The sequence below is a fragment of the Corylus avellana genome, chromosome 8 (genome assembly GCF_965113065.1).
Source record: "Corylus avellana chromosome 8, dhCorAvel1.hap1.2, whole genome shotgun sequence".
Lineage (NCBI taxonomy): Eukaryota > Viridiplantae > Streptophyta > Magnoliopsida > Fagales > Betulaceae > Corylus > Corylus avellana.
Window position 1 is genome coordinate 2,564,481 of NC_142497.1, and position 24,138 is coordinate 2,588,618.

At 35.8% G+C, this 24,138-nt stretch overlaps 3 protein-coding genes across 3 annotated transcripts; all 3 read right to left on the reverse strand.

Annotated features, from left to right (window-relative positions):
* Positions 1-1,680: 1,680 nt before the first annotated feature.
* LOC132164421 (uncharacterized) lies at positions 1,681-4,790 on the reverse strand. Its single transcript, XM_059574932.2, has 4 exons — positions 2,595-4,790; positions 2,389-2,517; positions 2,142-2,300; positions 1,681-2,054 (listed from the first exon to the last, which is right to left on the reverse strand). The coding sequence occupies exons 1-4, from the start codon at positions 4,635-4,637 to the stop codon at positions 1,749-1,751; spliced, it is 2,637 nt and encodes an 878-aa protein (XP_059430915.2). The 5' UTR covers positions 4,638-4,790; the 3' UTR covers positions 1,681-1,748.
* Positions 4,791-5,709: 919 nt separating this feature from the next.
* LOC132164536 (ABC transporter G family member 15) lies at positions 5,710-10,758 on the reverse strand. The gene is made up of 9 exons (XM_059575062.2): positions 10,400-10,758; positions 9,113-9,192; positions 8,422-8,883; positions 8,158-8,280; positions 7,743-7,874; positions 7,094-7,378; positions 6,737-7,009; positions 6,530-6,637; positions 5,710-6,194 (listed from the first exon to the last, which is right to left on the reverse strand). Exons 1-9 carry the CDS (start codon positions 10,605-10,607, stop codon positions 5,835-5,837), a joined length of 2,031 nt encoding a protein of 676 aa, XP_059431045.2. The 5' UTR covers positions 10,608-10,758; the 3' UTR covers positions 5,710-5,834.
* Positions 10,759-13,409: 2,651 nt separating this feature from the next.
* Positions 13,410-20,929, reverse strand: LOC132163393 (ABC transporter G family member 15). The gene is made up of 9 exons (XM_059573674.2): positions 20,508-20,929; positions 18,341-18,423; positions 17,017-17,478; positions 16,698-16,820; positions 16,230-16,361; positions 15,735-16,019; positions 15,362-15,634; positions 15,133-15,240; positions 13,410-14,080 (listed from the first exon to the last, which is right to left on the reverse strand). Exons 1-9 carry the CDS (start codon positions 20,752-20,754, stop codon positions 13,718-13,720), a joined length of 2,076 nt encoding a protein of 691 aa, XP_059429657.1. The 5' UTR covers positions 20,755-20,929; the 3' UTR covers positions 13,410-13,717.
* Positions 20,930-24,138: the final 3,209 nt, after the last annotated feature.

Consider the following 24,138-nt stretch of genomic DNA (forward strand, 5'->3'; position numbering starts at 1 on the left):
AGTCATATATGATCACTTGTTTCAACAATTTAAGATTGTACAATTTCTGGCCACCAAGTCTTTACTTTAATACACAAGCCAAAAAGATGATAAAATGCTAATTAGGGAATAGCAATGCAACACAGACACGAATTGGATTTCTTCTATCTTGTATTGAGGGTTCTTTCACTAGTTCTCTCTTCGAAAAAAAAAAAAAAAAAATATCTCCTTGCCTAAAGCTGAATTAGCTCTCTTTTATATGTGCATACAAAAAAAAAATGGTCAAAGAGCTGCCAAAGTCATGTTTTCGTACGATCTACTATTACGCTCCCTTGTCCACCATCCATTGTGCTTGTGATCAGGGCCGTTCGTCATCATCAGGACATTGACACGTGGGCCATAAGGATTGACCCAGCATAGTCTTCGCAGGGGTAGGCCCACCGGTCGTACTATGGGGGGCAGTTCCCATGCTTTTTGTGACAGGGGTAGGCTTGAATAGACATATATTTTTCTTAATTGGACATCTGCTTTTACTTGAGTCAGGAATTAGGTAAGTGAGACATGGCATCCCGTATGGCTCTTTCGTATCGCACGTTGGGTGTAGCGAAATGGTTTGTCTTGCGGGGCTGACTTGGTTTAGTCCGCTCGTGGTTCCGTAACGATAAACCTTCCCTGATTTGGTATGAAACATTTCTCTGTTCAAGGTGGTTCGTCTAAGTGCATCAATGCTGGCCATTTGCACTCTAACGAGGGACCTCAAACGGACTTGCTTCCGGATCGAAGTTCACGGGTCACCAATGAGTTGGTTTAAGAAAATTAACTCTAATTGATTTTCTCCCAAACAGAGAATATTTAGAGGGCAATTTTATGTGGTAAGAAAAAAAAAACAAAACAAAACAAAACTGGACAACTTCATTTACCATCTTAATATTTATTGATTCTATTGTACTCAATAATTACTTACTCATAAATTATAAATTTTAACCCAATAAAGGAAAGTGATACACTATCAAATTCTTCAGAAACTAGAACTACAATTTCCCATTCCTTATCATTATCAGTAAGTATAAAGTATTGAACCCTTGGGGTCCAAGTGAAATGGGTACAGAGAACTGTCAAACTACGTATGTTTGCAAATGAGAGGTAAAACTTATACATCTTGTTATTCAAGTTTCACCTTTTGATTTCTTACCCTCTGAAATTGTGAGCTTCACAAAAATTAGTCCAGTTAAGTTTACCAAATTGTATGCCACTGAAAGGCAAGGGGGGCTACAGCTCACTTGAACCAACATCTACATTAGGTTCACTGGTGGGATGCTACTTCTCACTACCACCAGCTGCCTACAATACTGGAATTGTGTATTATATATATATATTTATATGACTTGTTTCATCATAATTTATTGACGAGCTCATAATTTTAATCCTCTTGGAACTTATGTCACCTTGTACGTAAATTATTATCAAAGGTCTTAGCAGGTTTAATCTTCAATTAATTGAATAAATACTAGAATATGGGTTCGACTCTTTTTTGGAGGAGCGCCTGCAATTTCATGCTTTGGAGACCTTATATTCTTCTCAAATCTCAATCAGTAACAACATATAAGTCAGACCAAGCACAAAATGTACTCTGAATCCCATCAAGTTCACATAGCCAATGGATAGAGCAAAACTTGCCCCAAAGCGCATTCATAACTTGTCTACTTTTTATTATACAAATGAGAAGTAAAATCGTATACATGTATATATGCTAGTCTTGTTATTCAAGTTCACTTTTTGAAGCTCTTAGATTGACAAACATTAGTCCAGTTAAGATTACCAAATTGTATGCTGCTGACAGGCAATGGGGCTGGTCCGGATTGACTTGAACCAACATCTTCATTGGGTTCAGAGGAGACAATAGGCACACTGGTGGGATGCTGCTGCCCACTTGAACCAAAATCTTCATTCCCATCAGGGGAGACAACAGGCACATTGGTGGGATGCTGCTGCTCACTTGAACCAATATCTTCATAGGGTTCAGGGGAGACAACAGGCACACTGGTTGGATGCTGCTCCTCACTACCACCAGCTGCCTACAATACAGGAATTGTGCATTATATATACAAGACAAAGTCTGCTACAATGAAAAGAAACATTATAACAAAACCAGCAATACAAACCTCAGAATCCTTGGCCTTTATGTGATCCTTTTTCTTCTTTTTATTCTTTGATTTTCCTTTGTTAGTGTTCTTGTCATCAGGAAGCTCTGCTAACAAAGCTTTTGCTGCCGCATTAGATTTTTCTGCAGCATCTTTGTAGGCCAGATCCTCCAGCCGCGCCTAGAAAGGAAAGATTTATCCCAAAAATAAAACTAAAAATAGTTGCCAACAAAAAGGTAAGAACATTCAAGAAAACACCAATACAAACCTTCATGAATGACTTCAACTGGGGCACCAAGGCAAACCGGTAGTCAAACATAGTTACCATCCCAGCTTGCAGCCCCGTCTGCTCCAATGCAGAAAGAGTCGCCGCGATTATAGCATCAAGTTGGTAAAGCTGCAACACTTGACATGGTGAGAGACCATAAAGGATCAAGAATAGACTCCATATGGATTAAACAAGCATTAATTTACCTCTTGAGCCAGACGATTTTTCTGCCTCTGGATTGCCATTTGAATTTCAAAATCTGCTTCTGATTCCTTCATAATACTCCATATGATATCCAACTCAGCAGCACCCTCATCATCCTCACTCTCATTCTCCAGCTCTTTCCACCGTTTGAACAAGAGGGATACATAACCTTGTGAAATTTGTTCCCTTTTGCTATTTTCATCAACACATAAGCTTGAAATTGTTTTCTCAACATTCTCCAACGGTTTCTCATATCTCAAATACTCGCCTTTTCTTTCACACATTCGGTTCAAACGGCGAGATTCATCTTCAACAATCTTGTACAACTCCATTCCCTGAGTTGGGCTAGCTTCTCTCAGACTTACCCACGCCCTTATTTGCTCCCCAATTGTAGGACCTTCCGTCCATAGCCAAGAAACAAAAGCATCACTATCACAATCATAATCAGCAACACAATGTTCAGGAATTGAAGTTAACACTGCAGTTCCATTGGCCGGCTCAACAGTCTGTCCTCGCAACAACCGGTCATCGAAAAGGAGAGCTGATAAGTCGCTGCTGAAAAAAAGGCTCTCTCGAGCGTTGCCCCAAAACCAGTTATTGCCTCTAACGTCTTCCTCTGAAATGATATCACCAAGACAATGCAAAGCGCAAGCATTTGCCAGATCTTCCAACAACTGAAGAACAAGATTGAGCTCCGGAGCTTCCAAAGAGCATATCAATTGGAGCGTGTGGTGAAGCCAAAGATCCATAATCACCAATTTAGGAATATTATGGTTTTTTTGCAGCAATTCGATTATCAAGTTCTGCAGTGCATTGAGATGCCTCCAAGTAAGACATTTTCTACCCGTAAACAATTGCAGTTTCGCATGAATTCTCTTTATGATTTCTGCCCGCTCACTGTCTTCAACATGGGGCCAATCTGCAGTAGCAGTGGTGGCAGAAATCGATTCCACGGGCTTCCAAACGCCTTTTTCGACCATATCAACCACCAATTTGGGAGCTCCATCCGGCAAAAGCGATAGAGAAGTCTCCGATATGGATACAGTACCTAAATGACCCATAAGATGCTTGTCCATATCTGAATCAATAACCCTCTCTCTGCAGTAAGAGCACGCCCAAAAACTCCATATATTCTCTGCCTTAGCATAATCAATCGCTTCCGTCAAAACTTCCTTTGCCATTCCAAACTTGTTCTTATCTAAATACACTTTGAGATCTTCGATTCCGATTCTCAACAACTTCCTCTTTTCTTTCACACTCATCTTGTCGTTCCAGAACGCCCTGACTCGACTGATGGTAGCGACGTCGTTGGACTCAACTTTCTTGTGTTTCTTGATCATCTTTTTCTTTGTCAACCGATCGTCCGGCGAGGGTGACTCGAAATCCGGAGGCGCCCTCCGCCCTGGGATCCTCCTCTTTCTCCGTAGGGCAGCCTCGAACTCAGCCTTTACCTCCGCCAGGGAATTATCCTCTACAAGCCGTTTCCACTTGTCCCTCCTGTTCCCGCCTCCAAGAACGATGATCTGGCACTTGGATTTCTCGGTCAGGTCCACGATAACCTCCCTCATCTTCTTGAGCCGCAAAGCCTGGACCGGGACTTCGTACCCTGGCTCCGTCGGGTTCTCGATCAGCAACGCGTGATCGCATTCTTGGACCACGGCTTCGTACAAACCGGGGTCGTTTCGGGCGAGTTGGAAGAGCAAGATGGCGTGGAAGAGTGCGAAGGAGATGGTGTTCGGGGACAGCGCTATAGCTTGGCATGAGGACTCGACGGCGTCGTTGAGGCATTCGAGTCTGCGGGTGGTAGAGTCGCAGAGCAACGCCGTTTTGTAGTGGATGAGGCTTTGGATGCTGAGCATAATCTCCGGGTGGTGGGAAAGGATGGCCTCCACGGCTTCGGTGCTGTGATCCTCACTGCAGAGAATCCCGAGGGCAATAAGGCATTCTTGGGCCGTCGAAGTAGACACATCGAACGGTAGGGGATCGGTGGATGGCGAGGGTGCAGGGGATGGCGAAGCAGAGGAAGAAGAAGTTTCTGGGTCCATTTTCTTGGAGGGAATCGCAGGGACTTCGATTTTTAAAAGAATGGGTGGATCATGGATGCCGTGGTGGGGTTAAATAGGTAATTTACTAATGAACTGATTCTCGTTTTCAGTTAGTCTCTTTCGCGGGTTTTTATTCTTTCATTTTTCGTTAATTCAGAGTCTGTTTTTCTTTTCTTTTCTTTTTTATTAATTAATTTAGCATCAATTTGGATGCTGCATTGCTGCCTGTCGAGAAATAGAAATTCATTAAAAACTTTGTTTATTGCAATTTTTCTAACTCATTTATATATATATATATATATATATATGGCTTGTTTCATCATAAATTATTGATCTCATCATTTTATGGATATAAGCACACATATTACCAATTTATCGTCAAGGGTGGTGATTCAGTAGTCTTAGGTTTAATCCACAAGTAGTTGGGTAAATAACCGCCTCGTCAACCGCTAATCACTTAGGTAGTCGGTTATTAAAAATTACTAACCGCCTAAAGAGTTGGACAAGACAGTTATAACCGCTAACCGCCTACCTTTATATACAATAATATAAATATAAATTAAATATTTTATATTAATAAATTTTATAATAAAACATCCAAAATGATGTCGTTTTGGTGTTAAACACCAAAAACGGCATCGTTTTGGAGGGAGAAACAAAATTTTAAAGCCCAAAATGTTTTTTATATTAATAAATGTATTTTTTTATTAATAAATGTTCCCAAAATGTTCTATATTTTTGGGAACATTTTGGCCCAAAACAATTAAAATAAGCCCAAAAAATAGGCTCATTGACGGCCCAAAACACTTAAAAAGCCCATATAAAAAAAGCAGTTATAAAACCGCCGGTTATTAGGTTGGATAACCACTAACCGAGACATAAGTTCAACTCCTGCAATGGAAATCCTCATGTCTATTGGTGTAAACTGGATTGAGTCTCACATATGCCTTATTAGGGCTAAATCAACCTATGGATCACTTTGATTTGAGGGAATGTTTGCAATCTCGTTCAGGTAGAGAAACCACTCTGGTTGCCCGATCTACCCTTTTTTTTTAATATAAAAAGGAAAAAAGAAAAAGAAAGCACATATGCATTAAGTTCATAGGTAAACATACAATTCTTTAAAAAACATTGTAACTCAACATGCCAAACATAGGACTCCAAGGTTTGTAATCAGAACAGTGTGAGTTGTTTCTTCTAAGTTATAGGGGAGTTGAGACCCTCCTGCGAAGAAAGTGAATGGAGATGTTGATGATGCCTCTTGGAAGGGAAAAGAGGGGTTTTCCTGAATGAAGGCCTCTTTTTGAGATAATGTAGAGTTCTCTTGGTGTATAGTGTTCGGAAAAAGGGTGAAACTCTCTCCTTCAACTTGAGGATGGCAAAGAAGAGAAGTCTCATAGATATGAGAATGGCTACAATTGCACCCAAGTCCCACCACTTTGAATGATCCAGTTCAACACCCAGAATGCTTGTGAGGATAATTTCCCCTTTTATTTTTGCGCCTCCAGGTACAGAAGAATCAAACTCAAGGCCTATCATATCATTCTTGTATGCTCCCTGCGTTTTTCAGTATAAAGATGCTCAATCCAATGCTTAGGATTATTAATGCCTTCATATGATCTCTATGTTATTAGGTTCTGGTTAGCCATGTATGATGCACTGGAATTAATGCTGCATTTTAAAATGATAAGCCTCTCTTGGGTCAAGAAACTATTTATTTGTTGGATTTGATGTACTTCAATCTAAGATTTTCTAATAAGTTATTGTTTAATCTTGCCTGTGTGCCTGGAAAATGAATCCTCAGAGTCATACCAATTGGTATTCTGCACTTGTTAAAAGAATTTTTTACTTGTAAGGTTGAAGATATGAAACATATAATTTAGTTAAACTACCTGTATTGCCCATGTCCCATAATTGATGTAAGAAAGTGGATATCTCCAGAAAGGCTTGGGAAGATCAGGCAGCAACCGGAAGAACCCGGAGGTCATCGTCATAATTCCCTATACACAAAATTTTATCAATGATGATAATGACATTGATTTAGTATTTAGCTGAAGAAGGAGAAGCTTAGCATGGATGATGAAGTTCAGTTTTCTTACTAAATATCCGGCTCCAACTATGAGCCCCATCAAGAAGTTAGGAACAAGTGACGCTATAATCATCATGGAGCTCTCTACCACCGCCACCGAGCTGAGAAGAAGGAGGCAGAAATACGCAAAATTTGAAAATTCCGTCCGGAATTTCACCATGTAGTAAGTTATAGTTCCGGTAGCAAGTGACATCAGAGCCAAGAATGGGAAAGAAGAGAGGAAATTGGACAGAATGTACACAGCAATCCCATAATGCCCATTGAGCCTTTCTCCATGGAAAACCTGTCTTAAGAAAAATCATTCATCAGACACAAGCTGGACTATGTTAGTCTAACTTATCCTTGAAATATATGTATATTATTGCACCTTCATTTCTTCTATAAAGGATGGGAAGCCTACAATGGACATGAATGTCATAAAGCCGACTACATATCCACCACAAGCTGCACGTGCCAAGATTGAGGTATAACTTGTTCCAATATCAAAGAACATGGTACCAACGCATATAGATAAGGCTGTATAGCTTATAATCCTTAACCAGTAATACCCTACATCTCTAGACATGTTCACAATAGATCTGTGAGTCAAAGTTGAGAGTTGCTTCCACCAACTGGCTTGGCTCCCTCCTTTTCTCTCAATTGGAAGTCCTTCCTGCAGCATAAGTACTTGTTGATTATCTGTTTACAAGTAGCAAAAGTTGAACACACTTCTTGAACTTTAATTTGGCTAAGAATTTTGGTTATCAACACATCTCATAAATTCCCAATATCCCTTAAAAATTAATATCCTTTGCATCAAGTGTAAAATATGCTTTTGAGAAAATGTATTTTATTGATACACTATACCCCCATCAACCCTTGCATTATGTACAAACATGTTTCTCTTCATTGGTGCCACACAGGTACAAAACTCACCTTTAGGATGGAAAATGGTAATGAATGTTAATAGCAAAAGAAAGTAGAAAAAGGGATAACTGATCATTTAAAAATACAACAGTGGAATATAAAATGCTTACAATAGATGAGATTTCTTGAATCCTTGTCCTTGCCCTTTTTGCATACTCTGACCACCTGTATTTCTCAACAAGCTTTGCTTTGATCTCCACTGCTGCCAAGGTAATCAAAGGATCTGACGATTCTTGGATTTCCTGTAATAAAAGGAAGGAAAGATTTAGTGACCATAAGTTTAATTAAAGACAGCATGCATGCCAAAATTCTAAGTTACAATATGCATTTATTCAGCACAAGTTTGAAGGACATATGATGCTTAAAGGTCTTACATGTTTTGTCTGGTTGATGGTGTTGAAATAAGTGGTAAAAATGTGTCTCTTAAAGCATATTGGCAAGCTTTTGAGATCTTGTGATGTTAGTTTTAAGAGAAAGAGCATATAATTAAATACTATGACAGTAGAAGTGTGACCGCATACGTACACGTATTCCGCGAGATTCCAAGAAAGACTTCTTCACTACATCAAAGTCTGAATTGATACAACGGAGAAAGTGATCGGAGGGATTTCTTCGACTTGGACATGGAAATCCCGATTTAGCAAAGAACTGCAACATTAATACATGAAAATTTAACTTTCAGTTTAGTTTTTAGGATTAAGTTTTAACATAACAAAAGTATTGATGGATAGAGAAAAACCACAAGGCATGTTCACAGGAAAATGAGTCATTGCTTGTGATAGTTTGTACCTCAAGGGACAACTTTGCTGCTCCAAAATATACTGTTTGACCACCAGAAAGTAGAAAAAGATCATCAAAGAGTGCAAACACCTCACTACTTGGCTGATGGATGGAAGAGATAACTGTTCTGCCACCATGAGCAATATTTCTAAGAGTTTGAACAACAAAGAATGCTGAGGCACTGTCAAGGCCACTTGTAGGTTCATCAAGAAACAAGAGGCTGGGCCTTGTGAGGATTTCAAGTGCAATGCTTAGTCTCTTCTTCTCCCCTCCACTTATACCTCTCAAATGCCAGTTTCCAATCAGCCCGTCTGCGCAATCTTGCAGACCCATTTCTATAATGGTTCCCTCTACAATGCCATTAATCTCTTGTTTGGTCATGGTAGTTGGAAGCCTCATATGGGCTGAGTAAGTTAAGGTTTCTCTAATTGTTAATGTTCCCAACAATATATCTTCTTGGGTCATATAAGCCTGAAATTTTCAACAGCAAAAAAAGAAGAAAAAGTATTTGAAGAGAAATTGGTCAAAGAAGTGGCCCTTATATGGTTGCACAAGAAGAAATTTGAACAATTTTTCATTGTATCACTGGATTCAGAACTGAAATGAGAAGCATGGAACTATTTCGGGTTTCTATAATCACTATGTAAATTCTAATGCATATATGAACACATTCATGGATGTATGTAAATAAATAACTTACAAGAACACCATAGTCTAGTCTCCCCTTCCTCCCATTAAGAAGAACATTTCCAGACATGACAGTGTTTCCTGAGAGCCTACCTGCAAAAGCTCAAGGATCATTAATTTACCACAACAAAGTATGAATATGGCAAGAACTAAATTACACAAATTAGCCATCAAGTAATCAATTGACAGCTCTTGTCCAAAGTAAAACCCTAGCTAAAACCCTCTTTTATTTTGTAATTAAGTTAATTACTTAACTCTTTTGTGCTGGATATATAATCTAGAAATTATCTACTAATTAGCCTCTTAAACTAAACTGCCAGCACCCATCAAGTGGTGAAAATTTCAAATGCACTTGGCCTAAGCTTGGACTAACACATGAAACAATGTATCAAACTTTTCATGCTAATTTAATTAAGCATTCATCCTTTTTCTAGGGACTTAGTTTTATTTTTCTACACTTGAAGAAACAAGGTGGTTTAAAAATTGCTCTTGTCTTGGTGACGTGTTGAGGTTTTGCTTCATTCACATGATTTGTGTGTTTCTGCATAATGCTAAATTCCACGTGCTGCAGTAAATGCACATTTCCCTCTATCTCACGAAACTTCATTGACATTAAATGCATTCTTTTGATATTATCAAACAATTTTCATAGAGACAGTTTGGAATATTGTTTCTTTTTTTAAAGAAAAAAGTTGGGTTAGACCATTAGAATGGAACTAAAAATTAATAAGATCTAAAAGATAAGCCAATTAAAAGATGAAGTTACTTACATGACCTACGTAACTTCATAGAATGGGAATAAAGTATAGGAAGGGAAGGGTTATATGCTTTGATAATGCAGAAAAATGATGGAGATTTTATTAGACTAAAAGTTTTAAAATATATATATATATATTAACAAGTCTTTCACTGCCTGCACTTGAGGAAGATCCTGCTGCCTCAGTTTTTGCTGCAAATTAAAATGAGAAAGGAAAAAAAAAAAAAAAAAGAGAATAAAGTAAAAGTATCCAAGGGTTATGAAACGGTTTTTCTTTTTCTTTTTCCTCATATATATATATATATATATATATATATATATATATAAAAGCTCTAACAAGCCGTCAACTTTCAAGGGGAAGAAAGATCGTCATATTAAGACTACAATAATATGTTATAAGACCAAGATATGCTTTACAAGAATGTTTTGTATGTGTCATGATCATTAACTTGGAAAATCGATCAAGATGAACATGCTTTAATTGTTCATGCATATCAATGACAGAGTCACTTCCTTAGAGAGAGAGAGAGAGAGAAAGAGAACCAGCTAAAGCATCAAGAAGGGTGGATTTCCCAGAGCCAGAAGGACCCATAATAGCCATGATCCTGCCAGGTTCAGCATACCCACTGAGCCCATCAAGCAATCTCCTGGTGTGTCCATCTCCAAAGTTTGGGAGCACAACACTAAGATCTTGCCATACCAAGTGCATTCCCCTCTCACCACTAACCTCCCCCGTTTCCATACTACACATACCCAACAAAGGTTCTTTAGTTTCAAGTAAAGAAAGCCAACAAGAGAGCTGCAGGGAATACAAAAAACAAGGTCATCAAATAGTTATAAAGTAAAGGCTGCTATAGCCTATGGGTCAGTAGGTTTAATCAGCAAAACCAAACAACAAAAGGAGACGACAGGGTATATTAAGAAGAGGGTAGTCTTTTACCTCTAGCATGGTTGGTCTAATGACTGTGAAGGCATCTTTGGTCACTGGTAAAATAGTTAATGGAGGCAGTAACTGAGCTCACCAAACTGCCATCAATGCCTTTTCATAATGATTGATGAAGCTGCAGTAAAGAGACACTCAGAGTGAGACATGTTGATCCTACTAGCCTACCTATCATGATTTAAAAAAGCTCATTACTAAGTACACAGTTCCCAGCTACTCCACTGCAGGCCTGGCATCTTCAAGCATTTCACTCCAATAATCCTTTCTTAATTTTAATTATTTAGAACATGATCGAAATTGCGTCGAGAAAAAAAACTTCTAGCTTCAGAAAAAACTTCATTTTTAAGTTTTTTTCGAACTTTTAAAGCCTCAAGATACTTTTTAAACTTCTTAACACAATTCTAAACAGGCCTTTAATCATCCATGCTTTCTTGGTTTGGTTGTTGCGAGGGCGTATATGCGTGGGCATTCATGCATTGTTTTTGAATGGTTTGCCTATCATGGTAATGGCACTTAAATGGGGTGTACAGCTTGTGAGATGTGATTGACTAGATTGTGTGAAGTACTTGCACAAATGCCACGGAACCTTAAGGTAATTAAATTAATACTGTTTTTTTTTTTTTCCCTTCTCTATTTGGTGAATTTTCCAAAAGTTTATGTACAATATAAGGCTATGATGAAGGTGAGCCCATTGCCCTTAAGCAGAACAGACACCATTTATAAAAAGAGAGGGGTGGACCTAAGTTCAAGGCTGGCTCGATGTATTTTGAGGCCTAAAGCGATAAGTTTAATTAAGAACAATTTGTAACGTAAGTCTTCTATAATGGACGTTTTGGGGTTGGCTAGCCTTCGAGTATTTTTATTTTTGAAGATTTCTTCAAAAAGTTTCTACTTCATTACCAAAATCTTTATGTTAATTGATTTTACGCTTTCTTGGATATTGATTGAAAATTGATTATTTGCACTGTATGATGAAATTGACATTTTTCTAAATTGTTTAACTTGGGGTCTAAATCAGAATTTTCTTAAGGAATGAAAAACTTTGCTGGCACTTATAGTCTGCAATCAATGAACTTGCCAGGAAACATTGAACTATGAAAGGTCATTGGCATACTATACAGTACATTGAGGCATACCTACCCACAATAATGCCATGATGAGTTGCAATTATAAAAATTATGAGTAACACTTTTGTACTATTGTCATGTAGCTAGATGGCGTGACAATAACTTTCAGCCCTTAGATTAGCACATAAAAAATAAAATAAAATAAAAACTAGGTGTGCATCCAAGAGTGATGATAAACATCACACGGGCGTGTATGAACAGTCATGCATGCCTATGTTTATTTTTTTATTTTTTTTAATAATTAAAATATTAGAATATAATATTTTAATATTTTAAAATATGAAATCACACATGCGTGCATGACTGTTCATGCACACCCGTGTGATGTATATCATCATTCATGCATCCAATGACTATTTTTATTTTTATATCATCCAATTATATGACAGTTGTATATGAATCTACTAAATAAAATTATTCATAAATTGATTAAGGGAACACTTAGGAAAGAAATACCTAGGAATAGGCTTTGGCATTTGTAACTCATTCCTTAAATTAATCAAATGCTTAGCAAGAATATAAAAATGAAGCAAGTAATTAAATTGATGTCATTATATTTCTTGTTGAGGAAAGAATCACATTGCTTCCCAAGAAGATGTAATCATCCATATTCAGAGCACATTCTTTAGCAAAGTCGGTCACTTCCAATCTTGTTTTTGGAAGCATTCTCATAAGATCTTCCATTCTCTCTTCCATCCGGATCTAGAGTGTGAAAGTTCCTCCCTTTAACCATTTTCAAGCATTTAATTAGGAAAAAAAAAAAAAATGAATGACTCCGGACTGGAGTGAGAGACCAAGATACTTTATCATAAGTGAATTACGGAGACAGTTTGAACTCAAAATTTAATTATTTAATTAATATTTTAATATTACCTCCATATATTATATAATAAGCCTAATTATATAATTTGTATTGTAGGATTATAGTAAATTATGTGTAGCTTTAACTGGTCATTTAAGCTTATAATGTTTGAGCAATATCGATGTTGTAGTAGTATATACACAATTTCGGTTCATTATCAAACCATTTTGACACAATCAGAATCCTAATTTTTTATAAAAATAAAAAATCACCATGATCCACATACCAATGCTGATTTATAATTAATTGATATATTTTTCTTGATATTATTGGTCTAACAAAGTTTTCTTTTAACTCGGTTTATTAAATTGACGGCCATCCTTAGAGCATGTGATTCTTACATGCAGCATTAAAGGAACTTCCTCCAGAAACCCTATCCTTATTAACCACACCCGCTACTACTTAAAGATGGGATAAAAGAAACCAAAATACACTTTTGGAAAATAGAATTTGATCAGCTTTTTTCATTTTCATTGCTGAAATTTAAATAGTTTCAGTTTTACAACCTTGAACAAATTAAAAATTTGTAATTAGTCCTGCATGCCAAGTTCTATAACAGTGCTACATCAACCTTTGATCAGCCACATGCACATCCCAATTTCTGCAGATAGACAAAGGACAACATTGTAAACCCATACATGTCTTCATTGAGTGTGTCTTCGAAATAATAATGACAGACACAGTAAATACAAGCTTGGAAGATTCAGAAAAAAGCAACACAAGCTGGCCAGTGTCCCATATATGTTGACATTTCTTTTCTGAATAAGAAAGAATACCAAACAATATTTATATATAAATCCCACATAAACTTTGTACTGTTGGCTTCATTTGTTTATCCTTGAGCAGTAGCTACAAAATAATGACATAATAGTTAAGATTGCACCATAAAATCTGTGGCTTGTAACTCAAATTTTAGTTGGTGCATGCTTCTAGTGCTGGAGAGGAGAATTAAGACCCTCTTGAGAAGACAGTGAATGGAGAGGTTGGTGCCTCTTGGAAGGGAAAGCTGACGGTATTTTCCTGAAAGAAGGCCTTTTATCCAGATGATGTAGGGCTCTCTTGTTATAAAGTGTCTGAAACAATGGGGAAGCTCTCTCCTTTAACTTCAGAGCGATGAAGAAAAGTAACCGGTAAAATAGAACAAGAAGCACTAGAGCAGCTAAGTCCCACCACTTGGAATGATCAATGGGCATGCGATAAATTGTTTCAATAACATCCTTGCCCTTCAATTTCGGGTCACCCGGTATTAGAGGATCGAATTCAAGCCCAATCAAGTCATTCTTGTAGGCACCCTAGACGTCCAATTGTTGTTAAAAATGAAATCATTCATCAGCCATGTGGAAGTAGGACTAATTATAAGATAAACTAATAATATCCTATTATAGTTAATGTACATTTTTTTATTTTTTCTGAGCAAATAATATACAGCAGCAAAATTTACTCAAAGAAACAGAAACAAAGGAAATATCATCCTAACTAGGGGGGTTATATCACTAATAGAGACCACAACAACAGGGGCAGGAATCAGAATGCTTCCACTAAGGACAGTGGAGGCGACCGACCCATATAGCAAGATTATGCATAGTTCAATTTGCAATGGTGATGAACTTTGCAAAGGCAAAGAGCCCAATCTGGGATGGAGAATAGATATCTGCAATCTTCAAATGAATGGTTTCAATTGATAATAGCATACAATCAACGTTGTTTTGAGTAAAGTACTGACCCTTTTTTTTTTTTAGTGCTTAAAATGACTCAGACTGATAGTCAGTTGTATGTCTCAGAAAAATTTTCAGAGATCTAAATTTTTCTTTGGATGGAAATCATCTAACAAAACCAATTAAACCTTTCTGAGCTGCTTCTCTGACCTTATAAGAGAAACAATCTTTCTTATCCAACAGTCTGGTCCTTGAACACATATAGTTGTAAATACCAATAGCTTATATCTAGGAGGGAGAGAACTTTCTTTTTGAATGTTTGTTAATATGTATTGGGAAGTGTTTCTTGTTTTTTGTTTGAAAAAAGTATTCTGATGAGACATAAACATTTTTGAATGTTTTGTGTTTTGGATTGCTTGTTAATATTTTTGTTTTGAGAACAGAAAACAAAAGACAAAACAAAAACTTTTACAAACGTAGCTTTTTCAGGCTGATTTGATTTCGATTCATTTTCCATGTTCTATTTGAATTATTTCCCTGAAAATATTCTCTATTATCTATATTTTGGTCATGAGTCATAATTGAACCCAATACCTCTCTCAACCCCATTAGATACCCTCTATTGCTACATTATGAGAACATTATTATGCTTGAGCAAAATATCCAAAATTTATTTCATGTAGACTTACCTTTAGTCCCCATGAGCCATAACTGAGATAGGAAATTGGATAGCGCCAAAATGGCTTGGGAAGATCGGCCAGCAAGCGGAAGAAACCAGAGGTCAGCATGAAGATTCCCTGCCGAAACAATAAATAATGATGATGATGATGATGCCAACTCTGCATGCTCAAACCCAATGACAGAAATGAGAAGAAGAAAAAAATAGCATCTTGTCAAAGGCTTAAGACATGTTCTTACAATGATTCCCGCCCCTGCAATAATTCCCATCAGGAAATTTGGGACCAAAGAAGCTACAACCATCATGAGGCTCTCTATAACCGAAATGCAGAGATATATATTAAGACTGTAGTAGATATAATGAGAAAACTCCGGTCTAAATTTCACCATGTAGAAAGTGATAGTCCCTGTAGAAAATGCAATAGCAACCAAGAAGGGGAACGAAGAAAGGAAGTTGGATAGAATAAACACAGTTACTCCATAATACCCATTAAGCCTCTCTCGATAAAAAACCTGTTTCAGGGGAAAAAAATTATCATGATGCTAAAGTGAGAGGAAGGAAAGTTCTCAATAGACATTTCCTCAATATAATATCATGAATGGGATTGTTTACCTTCATCTCTTCAACAAAGGATGGAAAGCCTCCAATTGACATAAATGTCATAAACCCCGACACAAATCCACCACAGGCTCCACGGGCCAAGATTGATGTGTAGCCAGTGCCAACATCAAAATAGATAGTACCCACACATATAGATACAACAATATAGATCATTATCCTACACCAGTAATATCCCACATCTCTAGACATGTTAACAGCTGATCTCTGCGTTAATGTTAAAAGTTGCTTCCACCAACTTGCTTGACTTGAAATTTTGTTTTCAAGTGCAAACCCTTCCTGCAAGAATTAACCCATTCATATTTGTTATAAGCAAGTTGTTAACAATTAAACATATCTGACATCACTCGATAACCACTAATTGTGTTATGTTAGTAAGAGTTGCTTTTGTACATGTTCTGGTGAAATTTTGTGTAGTATGGATCTCAGTATGCAACATGCACAACTCACTGTAGGAATTGAAATGCATAGCCAAGTTGGAATACTTACAATGGTTGATAATGCTTGAATCCTATTTCCTGCACTTTTTGCATATTGTGAGCGCCTGTATTTCTCAATAAGCATTGCTTTGATCTCTGCTGTAGCCAAATTCGTGAAAGGATCTGATGAAGTTTGGACGTCCTATTATAAAAAGGCAGAGAATAAATAAATACTCCATTCATTCAATCCATCAAGCCAAGATCCAGATATCCAATAGAAGGCCCCAGTGATGAAATTTACTTATTCATTTAAAAAAAAAAAAAAAAAAAAAAAAAAAAAAAAAAAAAAGATGAACAAGAACAAGAAGAGAAAGAAGTTTGAAGTTAAGTAGGCTTCTGGAGATGTTCAACAACTATGCATACAGAAAATAAGATGAGACATTTAAAGACATTTACTTCTAATTTTCACATAGAGACCCACAGAAATAGAAAAAGAAATTTGCAAATACCACACAAGAGTTTTGCAAGTAATGCGTACATGAAGTCTTTGAGATCCTTTCAATGTGGCAGTTACAATGTCAAAATCTGAATTGACACAACGTAGGAAGTGATCAGAAGGATTCCTTCTACTTGGACATGGAAAACCCGCTTCAGCAAAGAACTGTAAAAATTTTTAAAAATAAAATAACAGATTAGATTACAATCAGAAAGTACTTGGTTCAAATTCGGAATCAAAATAAACCTTTTGAGAGTGGTATGAGTTTATTCTCTAACATGACAACCATTTAATGTTAGGATTAAACTCTTGAATTGCAAAGCCATGCTAATGAAAAAGAGGTAGATATGTACTATTATACCTGTACTGCCAACTTTGCTTCTCCGAAATACACAGTTTCGCCACTAGATAGTAAGAAGAGGTCATCAAAGAGTGCAAAGACTTCGCTACTTGGTTGGTGAATTGAAGAGATAACAGTCCTTCCATCACGTGCAATATTTCTAAGAGTTTGAACAACAAAGAAAGCTGAGGCACTATCAAGGCCACTAGTGGGTTCATCGAGAAACAATAAACAAGGTCGTGTGACGATTTCGAGTGCAATGCTTACTCTTTTCTTCTCCCCACCACTTACACCTCTTAAGTGCCAGTTTCCAATCAACCTATCCGCACAATCTTGGAGACCCATTTCAATGATTGTTCCCTCCACGATGCTACTGACTTCTTCTTTGGTCATTCTAGTTGGAAGCCTCAAATGTGCCGAGTAAGTTATGGTTTCTCTGACAGTAAGAGTTCCTAACAACACATCCTCTTGAGTCACATAAGCCTGAAATTTGCACATACAATAGTAAATTAAATTAAAAGAGAATCACTCTACTTGCAGAGTTAAGGAGACAAAAGGGTCAGCCACCAAATGGCCATTATATATGTTTTGCAGCATTAATTTCATTTAATACAGTATCGATTATTTTGATATTGAGGTTAAAAAGAAAAAAAGTTAGCATTTTCAACAAATTTCAACTTGATGTTACAAATAATTTTCAACGTCCAAAGAAATTATGCACATTAGTATTTCATTTTATTTTAGTTAAGGATTGGAAAGTGATCTAATACTACATTAATCTTTGGTTTTATAACAATTATGAACAATTGGTTGCCAGCTTCAAGAGAATTTGTCATCGTAAGCCTACCTCCAGGCAGTCGGGTACTTTCAAGATTCTTGCTAGTGCAATCACCTTTAGGTTGTTGCAGAAGCCATTACCCAGATGATAAAACATCACATATTTTAAAGTGAACCATTGCAATGTGTTAGTCCTTTCACTCAGTTACTCTTTTTGAAATAACCAGTACTCCTACTTGATGATGTGTGGCCCTTTAACAGTGTATCCAGATTGACCATTTAAGGAAGCATTGGACAGATGCAACCAATATTGATGAATATATAAATTCAATGACAGAAACAGCCTAAATTGATGCACCTATAAGGAATATTATATTGCAATATGGATCTAAATGCGACCTATGTAGAAGATTTCAAGCCATGTATAAGATTTAAACAATTTCTTCATTTCTTTTCTGGCATGGAATTCGTGGAGTCTTCAGATGAAAATGAAAATGACTGAACATCCTCCAGTTTTTGAATCAAAATCCACGATATGCAAAATTAAGAACCTACACATGATACTTACAACAGCACCATAGTCGTCTGCTCTCCTCTTCTTCCCATTTAGAAGAATATTTCCAGTCATGATAACATTTCTTGAGAGTCTACCTGTGTCAAGATCAAGGATTGTAAGTGTAAAAATGTGTATGAGAAAATAACTTTATTTTTTTTTCTTTTTCATTTTTTACTTCTTTTGCCAAGCAACAAGAACTAAACATTACATTATCAGCAGGCAACCTAGAGTAGAAGAGAAGCTTGTCTTCAGCTATAAAGACATGGTGCCATCTGGTTTACAATGTTTGGTTTATAGAAAGGAAAAAGGAAGACAATAATAGGAAAAACAAAAAACAAAACAAAGCATGGGAAAGATATACAGAAAATTCAGAACATTTTCACTTTAGTGGCCCCTTAAAATTGTTCTTCTACAATAGTACATAAATTTTGGAAGGAAAATCAAGGTAAACAAGAAAAATTCAAATTTTCCTTTTCTGTTTTTTTTTTTTTTTTTAGTGTTTTTAGACTCTCATTCCCACTTTCTCAACATTTCCAGACAAGGAAAAACTCTAAAACTTCACTTATATATCAACTTTTCTTTAATTTTGCATGTAGAAAGTATTTAGGTAAAATCACCTAGGGAAAAACACTAGCCACATCTGCGTTATCATCCAAAAAATACTAGTCAATTTAAAGTTTTCTTATAATCATTTATAAAGCTCAATTTTACCTAATAAGTAAACAAATGTGGGACTTATACTTATCAAAAAAAAAATGTGGGACTTACCACCCACAGATCTCTTTATAGACCAGCCTTTCTATGTGGATTACTCATTTTCCAATATGAAACTGGGGTGTTACAGACTTCAACAACATTAAACATAATCCTTATTTCATACCAATTTGGTCATAATCTCATGCAATTTAGAGGATTGAAAACTGAACCGGCTAAGACTTCACTTCAAGCTGGTGCTGCCAAATATATATTTTACATACTACAGGCGGATCAACTCATACAAATGAGTTGAATGAATTGTTAAATCAACATTTGTCCCAAAGCTTCCTTTTTTTATTTTAGGAAAACATTTGTGCCAAAAGCTTAAGTTGATAAGAATTAGTTGATTTTAATCATTTAATTAATATTTTTAACATTTTTCCTCACGTGTCATGTGTGTACTCAAATTTTTCATAAGAAGTCGGGTCCAACATGTGAAATATTTAATTGAATTGGATGTGAATGAAGGAGACAGTTAGGTTCGAACTCAAGACCTTAATTAGTTACGATATCATGTTAAATCAACACTTATCTTAAAAGCTTAAACTAATTAGAAATTACTTATTTTAATTATTTAATTAATATTCTAACGTGAACAACCTACTAGACATATGGTCCCTAATTAGGCCAAGAGCTACAAAATTAGTCAGCTATGAAGTAATTTTTCCCCAGCTGTCTATTTCAAATTAGCTCTATGATAATTATGGTGGTCCAATTGATGAAGCATTTGGCCTTTCATTCACTAAAAATATTTTCCTTTTTCGTCCTCAAAGTTACAGCTACACTAGATCTTAGCCATAAATTGGATAAAGCTACTCCTATTCCACTTAAGGATAAAGAATTAATCAAATTTGTGTTATAACTTGACGGGACTATTTCACTACTCCCTTCTGGGAAACCTTCCTTCTTGATCAATCATTTTTTTCCAACAACCCCAATTCGATTGTCTTCTCCTTAGTAAAAGAAAAAAGATTGATAAAGGGGTTGATGACACAGGAAAACAAAGACGAATTCTGAAATTTTGGACAAATACTGTTGCACAAAGTTGGCTAAAAATTTGAAGATTATGAATATATATAATTGAAGTTAAGGAAGGGAAAGAGTAGTATATACTAAATTCATTATTTTAATCAGAACCCATTGCTATATATATTTCCAAAACGCCAAAAAAAAAAAGACTTTCATAAAATAGGAATCTCAGGAGTTTCTGGATGCACAGACATGCTATCCCAACAAAAGTAATGAAACCCTATATATAAAGAGGAACTCCAAAAACCAAAATAAGTAAAGAAAGGAAACTCTTTTTCCTTTCTTTTTTCTTTTTTTTGGCTACTTATATGCACCCAGAAAGAGGAAAATTTGAAATTTCCCTGCAAAGTGGATTTAAGAACAAAACAGAGAGGGGGGAAGAGAGTGACAAAACCTGCTAATGAATCAAGGAGAGTGGACTTCCCAGACCCAGAAGGACCCATTATAGCCATGATCCTACCAGGCTCAGCAAACCCACGAAGCCCATGAAGCAACCTCCTGGTTGGTTTATTCCCGAAGTTTGGCAGCACCACCGTCAGATCCTCCCACACCAAGTAAGTCCCTCTCTCAGCTCCATTCACAGACACGTTCCGTTCACCGTCTCCACCGCTGTAACTACTACTCCCCACCTCTATCTCCATAGCTCCCACCACCTAAACCTCTTGAGCTGAAGATGAAGAAGAAAAATCACCCATAAGAAGAAAAATATAGAGGAAGAAGAACACGCCCATTTTGCCTATTTACACATGCGGTAGAACAACGGCCACCAGACAACTACCAAGCAGCTGCCCCTTGAATGGATGTGCATTCAAACATTATGATGAGAGAGAGTGTGTGTGTGTTTTGCATGCATGTGTAAGAGAGTTAATGGTGTGGGTTACAACGGTTCAGATGGGTGGCAAGTGAGGAATTTAATGTGCTGGGTCAGCGTGAGCAGGATATTATATTACTCTTCAATTACCTTTTAACACAATCAATTCATTAAAAAAAAAAAAAAAACTAATTAAGTTTATTTAAAATCGGTGGCACAATTTTATTTTATATTTCTCTAAAATGAGTTGATTTTTTTTAAAAAAAAATTAAATTATAGTCTAGATTGCTCTAAATTGATAGTTGTTCTCAAAACACTTGATTTTAATACATATGTTTTAAACAAAAATGATATATAATGGATGAGGAATAGACGAGGATCGAAAAATAACAAAGTTCTTTTTAAAAATATATATGAGAATGCACATGATCTGTTAATCATATTAAAAATGTAGGTATATTTTAAAAATATTTATTAGTTTAATAAATTATATTAAATGAATGGTTTTCCATCCAACTTGGAGGTTCTTAAACTAAATATCTACCTAAAAAGAGACTTTTTTTTTAATTTTTTTCCCTGTTTGTTTCTGAACACAATTAAGGCTGTTTCTTTCACATATCTTAATGTCGATGGATGCTTATAACTAAATATGCACAAGAAAGAGACTTCATTGGATCATATCTTAACTAAAAAAACTTACCTTACTAATTTTTTATATTTTTTTAGAAAATAATATCTATGTAAGATCAAAAGAACACCACGGTTTTACTATGCAAGAACTCCATTCCTATAAAAATGGGAAATGCCCTATTGTGCGATTTGATCTATTGATTTACGTAATTTGAATTAACCAATTAAGTTTAAAACGAAACCTAAATATCGAGTACTAGTCCAATTTGAGTACTTCTACAAGATAGACCTTTACATAAAACTGAAAGAGGGACGACAATAAGTGATTGAGATCAATAGTTCCTCATATAAAATAATTGAAGCGCCCCTTGTTTCAAAGAGATGAGGAGAGTTATTCACATTTCATTTGATGGTAAGAGGTAAATTGAAAGCTAAGAAGTAGTAATTCTAAGGATTCCCCTGGATGAAAATTCCTACTAGTATTCTCTTAATGTTTTCTTAATCTTACGATGGTATTGTTTTCTAAAAAAACTGAAAAACCTATATACGACTCCAAACGACACCAATAAGGGGGTTGAATAGGTGTATGCAAATAATACGCGGAATTAAAAATTAAACAATCATACAACCAAAATATGTAGAACAATAGATCACAGATACACAAATATTTTGGTTACGAAGAATAAACCATTTAGATAACTCTCTAAAATATAAAACCTCTCCGAGGCAGCCAAACCCAAGAAATCAATCAACTATAAAAGAATAAGGATTACAAGAAGTTCACATTTACAAAACCTTTGCAATTGACACTCCCTTGCATAAGACAAGCGACCCACTTGACTTCTACCGCAGTAGCCCTTTCCAGAACATCTGGCACAATCCTTCTACTTGATCTCCTTTACCAGAACTCCGGTAGACTTCGGTTGTATATGATCTGTGATGAAGACACAACCTTTAACTCTAAGAGAGACTAACCCTAACGCTCAATATCTTAAACACTCTCTTAGCACATGGAATTCTTATGTGGAATTGCTTACAATTTCGTGCATAACAGCTCTCTATATATAGATTACAAGAAAACCTAGTACTAGTTGAAATGGGAAGAAAAACTAGTTATAGTTGGAATAGGATTCATCCAAATTTTCTTCATTATCTTGCGAGACGATTTTGGCATAGCTAACTTTTGAATTTTGAAAATCTTATTTCACAAAGATTTGTAGCATTTTGTGTTAGCTTTCCAATGCCGCTGGTTTCACCTGAATCCGATTCTTGAACCGAAAGTTATGATCCAAATACTGATACATGTGCAGGATACGAAATTTAATCAAATCATATTTTAACTCTAATATTTGATTAAACTTAACCATATCATATAGGTCTTCTATTATGATTGGTTAGGCTTAACCACATCTTCTAGGTCTTCTCTTGACACAACACCTCGTATGTATGCACTGCTGACGGGATTGCAGATGAATGTATTTTGTCACTGAATTTGACAATTCAAAACCCAACAAACAAAACAAAAGAACGCACCCCACCAATTCTCTCATATATTCATGTAGGATCAGAAGAATACCAAGAGGAATACCAAGAGGAACCCCAGCATTCCTCTAAGTTTTATGTTTTCTACTATTTGCTTTATATATATATATATATAAGTTCTCAAGCTCCTCATGCATAGTTTTGTAAGGATAAAAATTTCTTTTAAATTGAATTGAAAAAAGTTTCTTCAACATTAGTGCTATTATTAGAATTTAGAAATATGTCATTCCCAAAATTATAATAAACCTCAATATCACATTTATTCAAGTTTGTACTTGAGTTTTCAAAACCAATTATATATAAAGATAAATTTGCAAAAGTCCGTGAAAACTGTTGATAAATAGTTTCACATTGTATGTGGATAAGATTTTGGGCATGTTTATAACGAATGTGCAACCCTCTCTTATTGAACCGATTTTATGAGATGAGTTAGGCCCACGAATTTCTTCATGGTATCAGAGCCTACCACAGAACAAATAGAGCCCACACTACTTACCTCGTGACAAGGACCGAAAAAAATACCGGCCTGCACATGAATGAAGGTTTTGAGGAATAATTTCGCATTGATTGTGAACAAGACATTGGGCATATTTATAAGGAACAAACAACCCCTTCTCTTATTGAACATGTTTTATGAGATGAGTTAGGCCCACGAATTTCTTCAAAAACATTTGTTTTCTGGAAATAATATTACTGTAAAAAATATTAGTTACAAGCTATAAATTAAGAAGTCAATATAATCACATAATATGAACAATAATAAAATTTATAGTTCCAGTTTTTTCATTAATTATTAAAACTTTGAAATAGTATAAACAAATAAGAATAAAATTAAAAAGGCGTAATTAATTTAGAATAGGATTACAATAAATAATTATTATTTATGAATAAACGAAACTAATACAAAATTAATGCTCGACACACTTTCACTTCTAACACACTCACTTTCACACTCTCTTATATGGATTTTAAACCACTATTAAATTTGTAATGAATTATTATTAGATTTTGATTAAATTATAATTTTAAAAGTCACGTTAGG

What these genes read in the sequence shown, in the direction of transcription:
- LOC132164421 (XM_059574932.2), bottom strand. Translation starts at nt 4,637, where the DNA reads ATGGACCCAGAAACTTCTTCTTCCTCTGCTTCGCCATCCCCTGCACCC. An exon ending in AGTTGAAGTCATTCATGAAG is followed by an intron (nt 2,301 to 2,388) that starts GTTTGTATTGGT and finishes TTTCCTTTCTAG; the next exon opens with GCGCGGCTGGAGGATCTGGC. An exon ending in TAAAGGCCAAGGATTCTGAG is followed by an intron (nt 2,055 to 2,141) that starts GTTTGTATTGCT and finishes CCTGTATTGTAG; the next exon opens with GCAGCTGGTGGTAGTGAGGA.
- LOC132163393 (XM_059573674.2), bottom strand. Translation starts at nt 20,754, where the DNA reads ATGGAGATAGAGGTGGGGAGTAGTAGTTACAGCGGTGGAGACGGTGAA. An exon ending in AAGCAAAGTTGGCAGTACAG is followed by an intron (nt 16,821 to 17,016) that starts GTATAATAGTAC and finishes AAATTTTTACAG; the next exon opens with TTCTTTGCTGAAGCGGGTTT. An exon ending in TTGCAGGGGCGGGAATCATT is followed by an intron (nt 15,241 to 15,361) that starts GTAAGAACATGT and finishes TTGTTTCGGCAG; the next exon opens with GGAATCTTCATGCTGACCTC.
- LOC132164536 (XM_059575062.2), bottom strand. Translation starts at nt 10,607, where the DNA reads ATGTGTAGTATGGAAACGGGGGAGGTTAGTGGTGAGAGGGGAATGCAC. An exon ending in TGGAATCTCGCGGAATACGT is followed by an intron (nt 7,875 to 8,157) that starts GTACGTATGCGG and finishes CTTTTATTACAG; the next exon opens with GAAATCCAAGAATCGTCAGA. An exon ending in ATGGGACATGGGCAATACAG is followed by an intron (nt 6,195 to 6,529) that starts GTAGTTTAACTA and finishes TGAAAAACGCAG; the next exon opens with GGAGCATACAAGAATGATAT.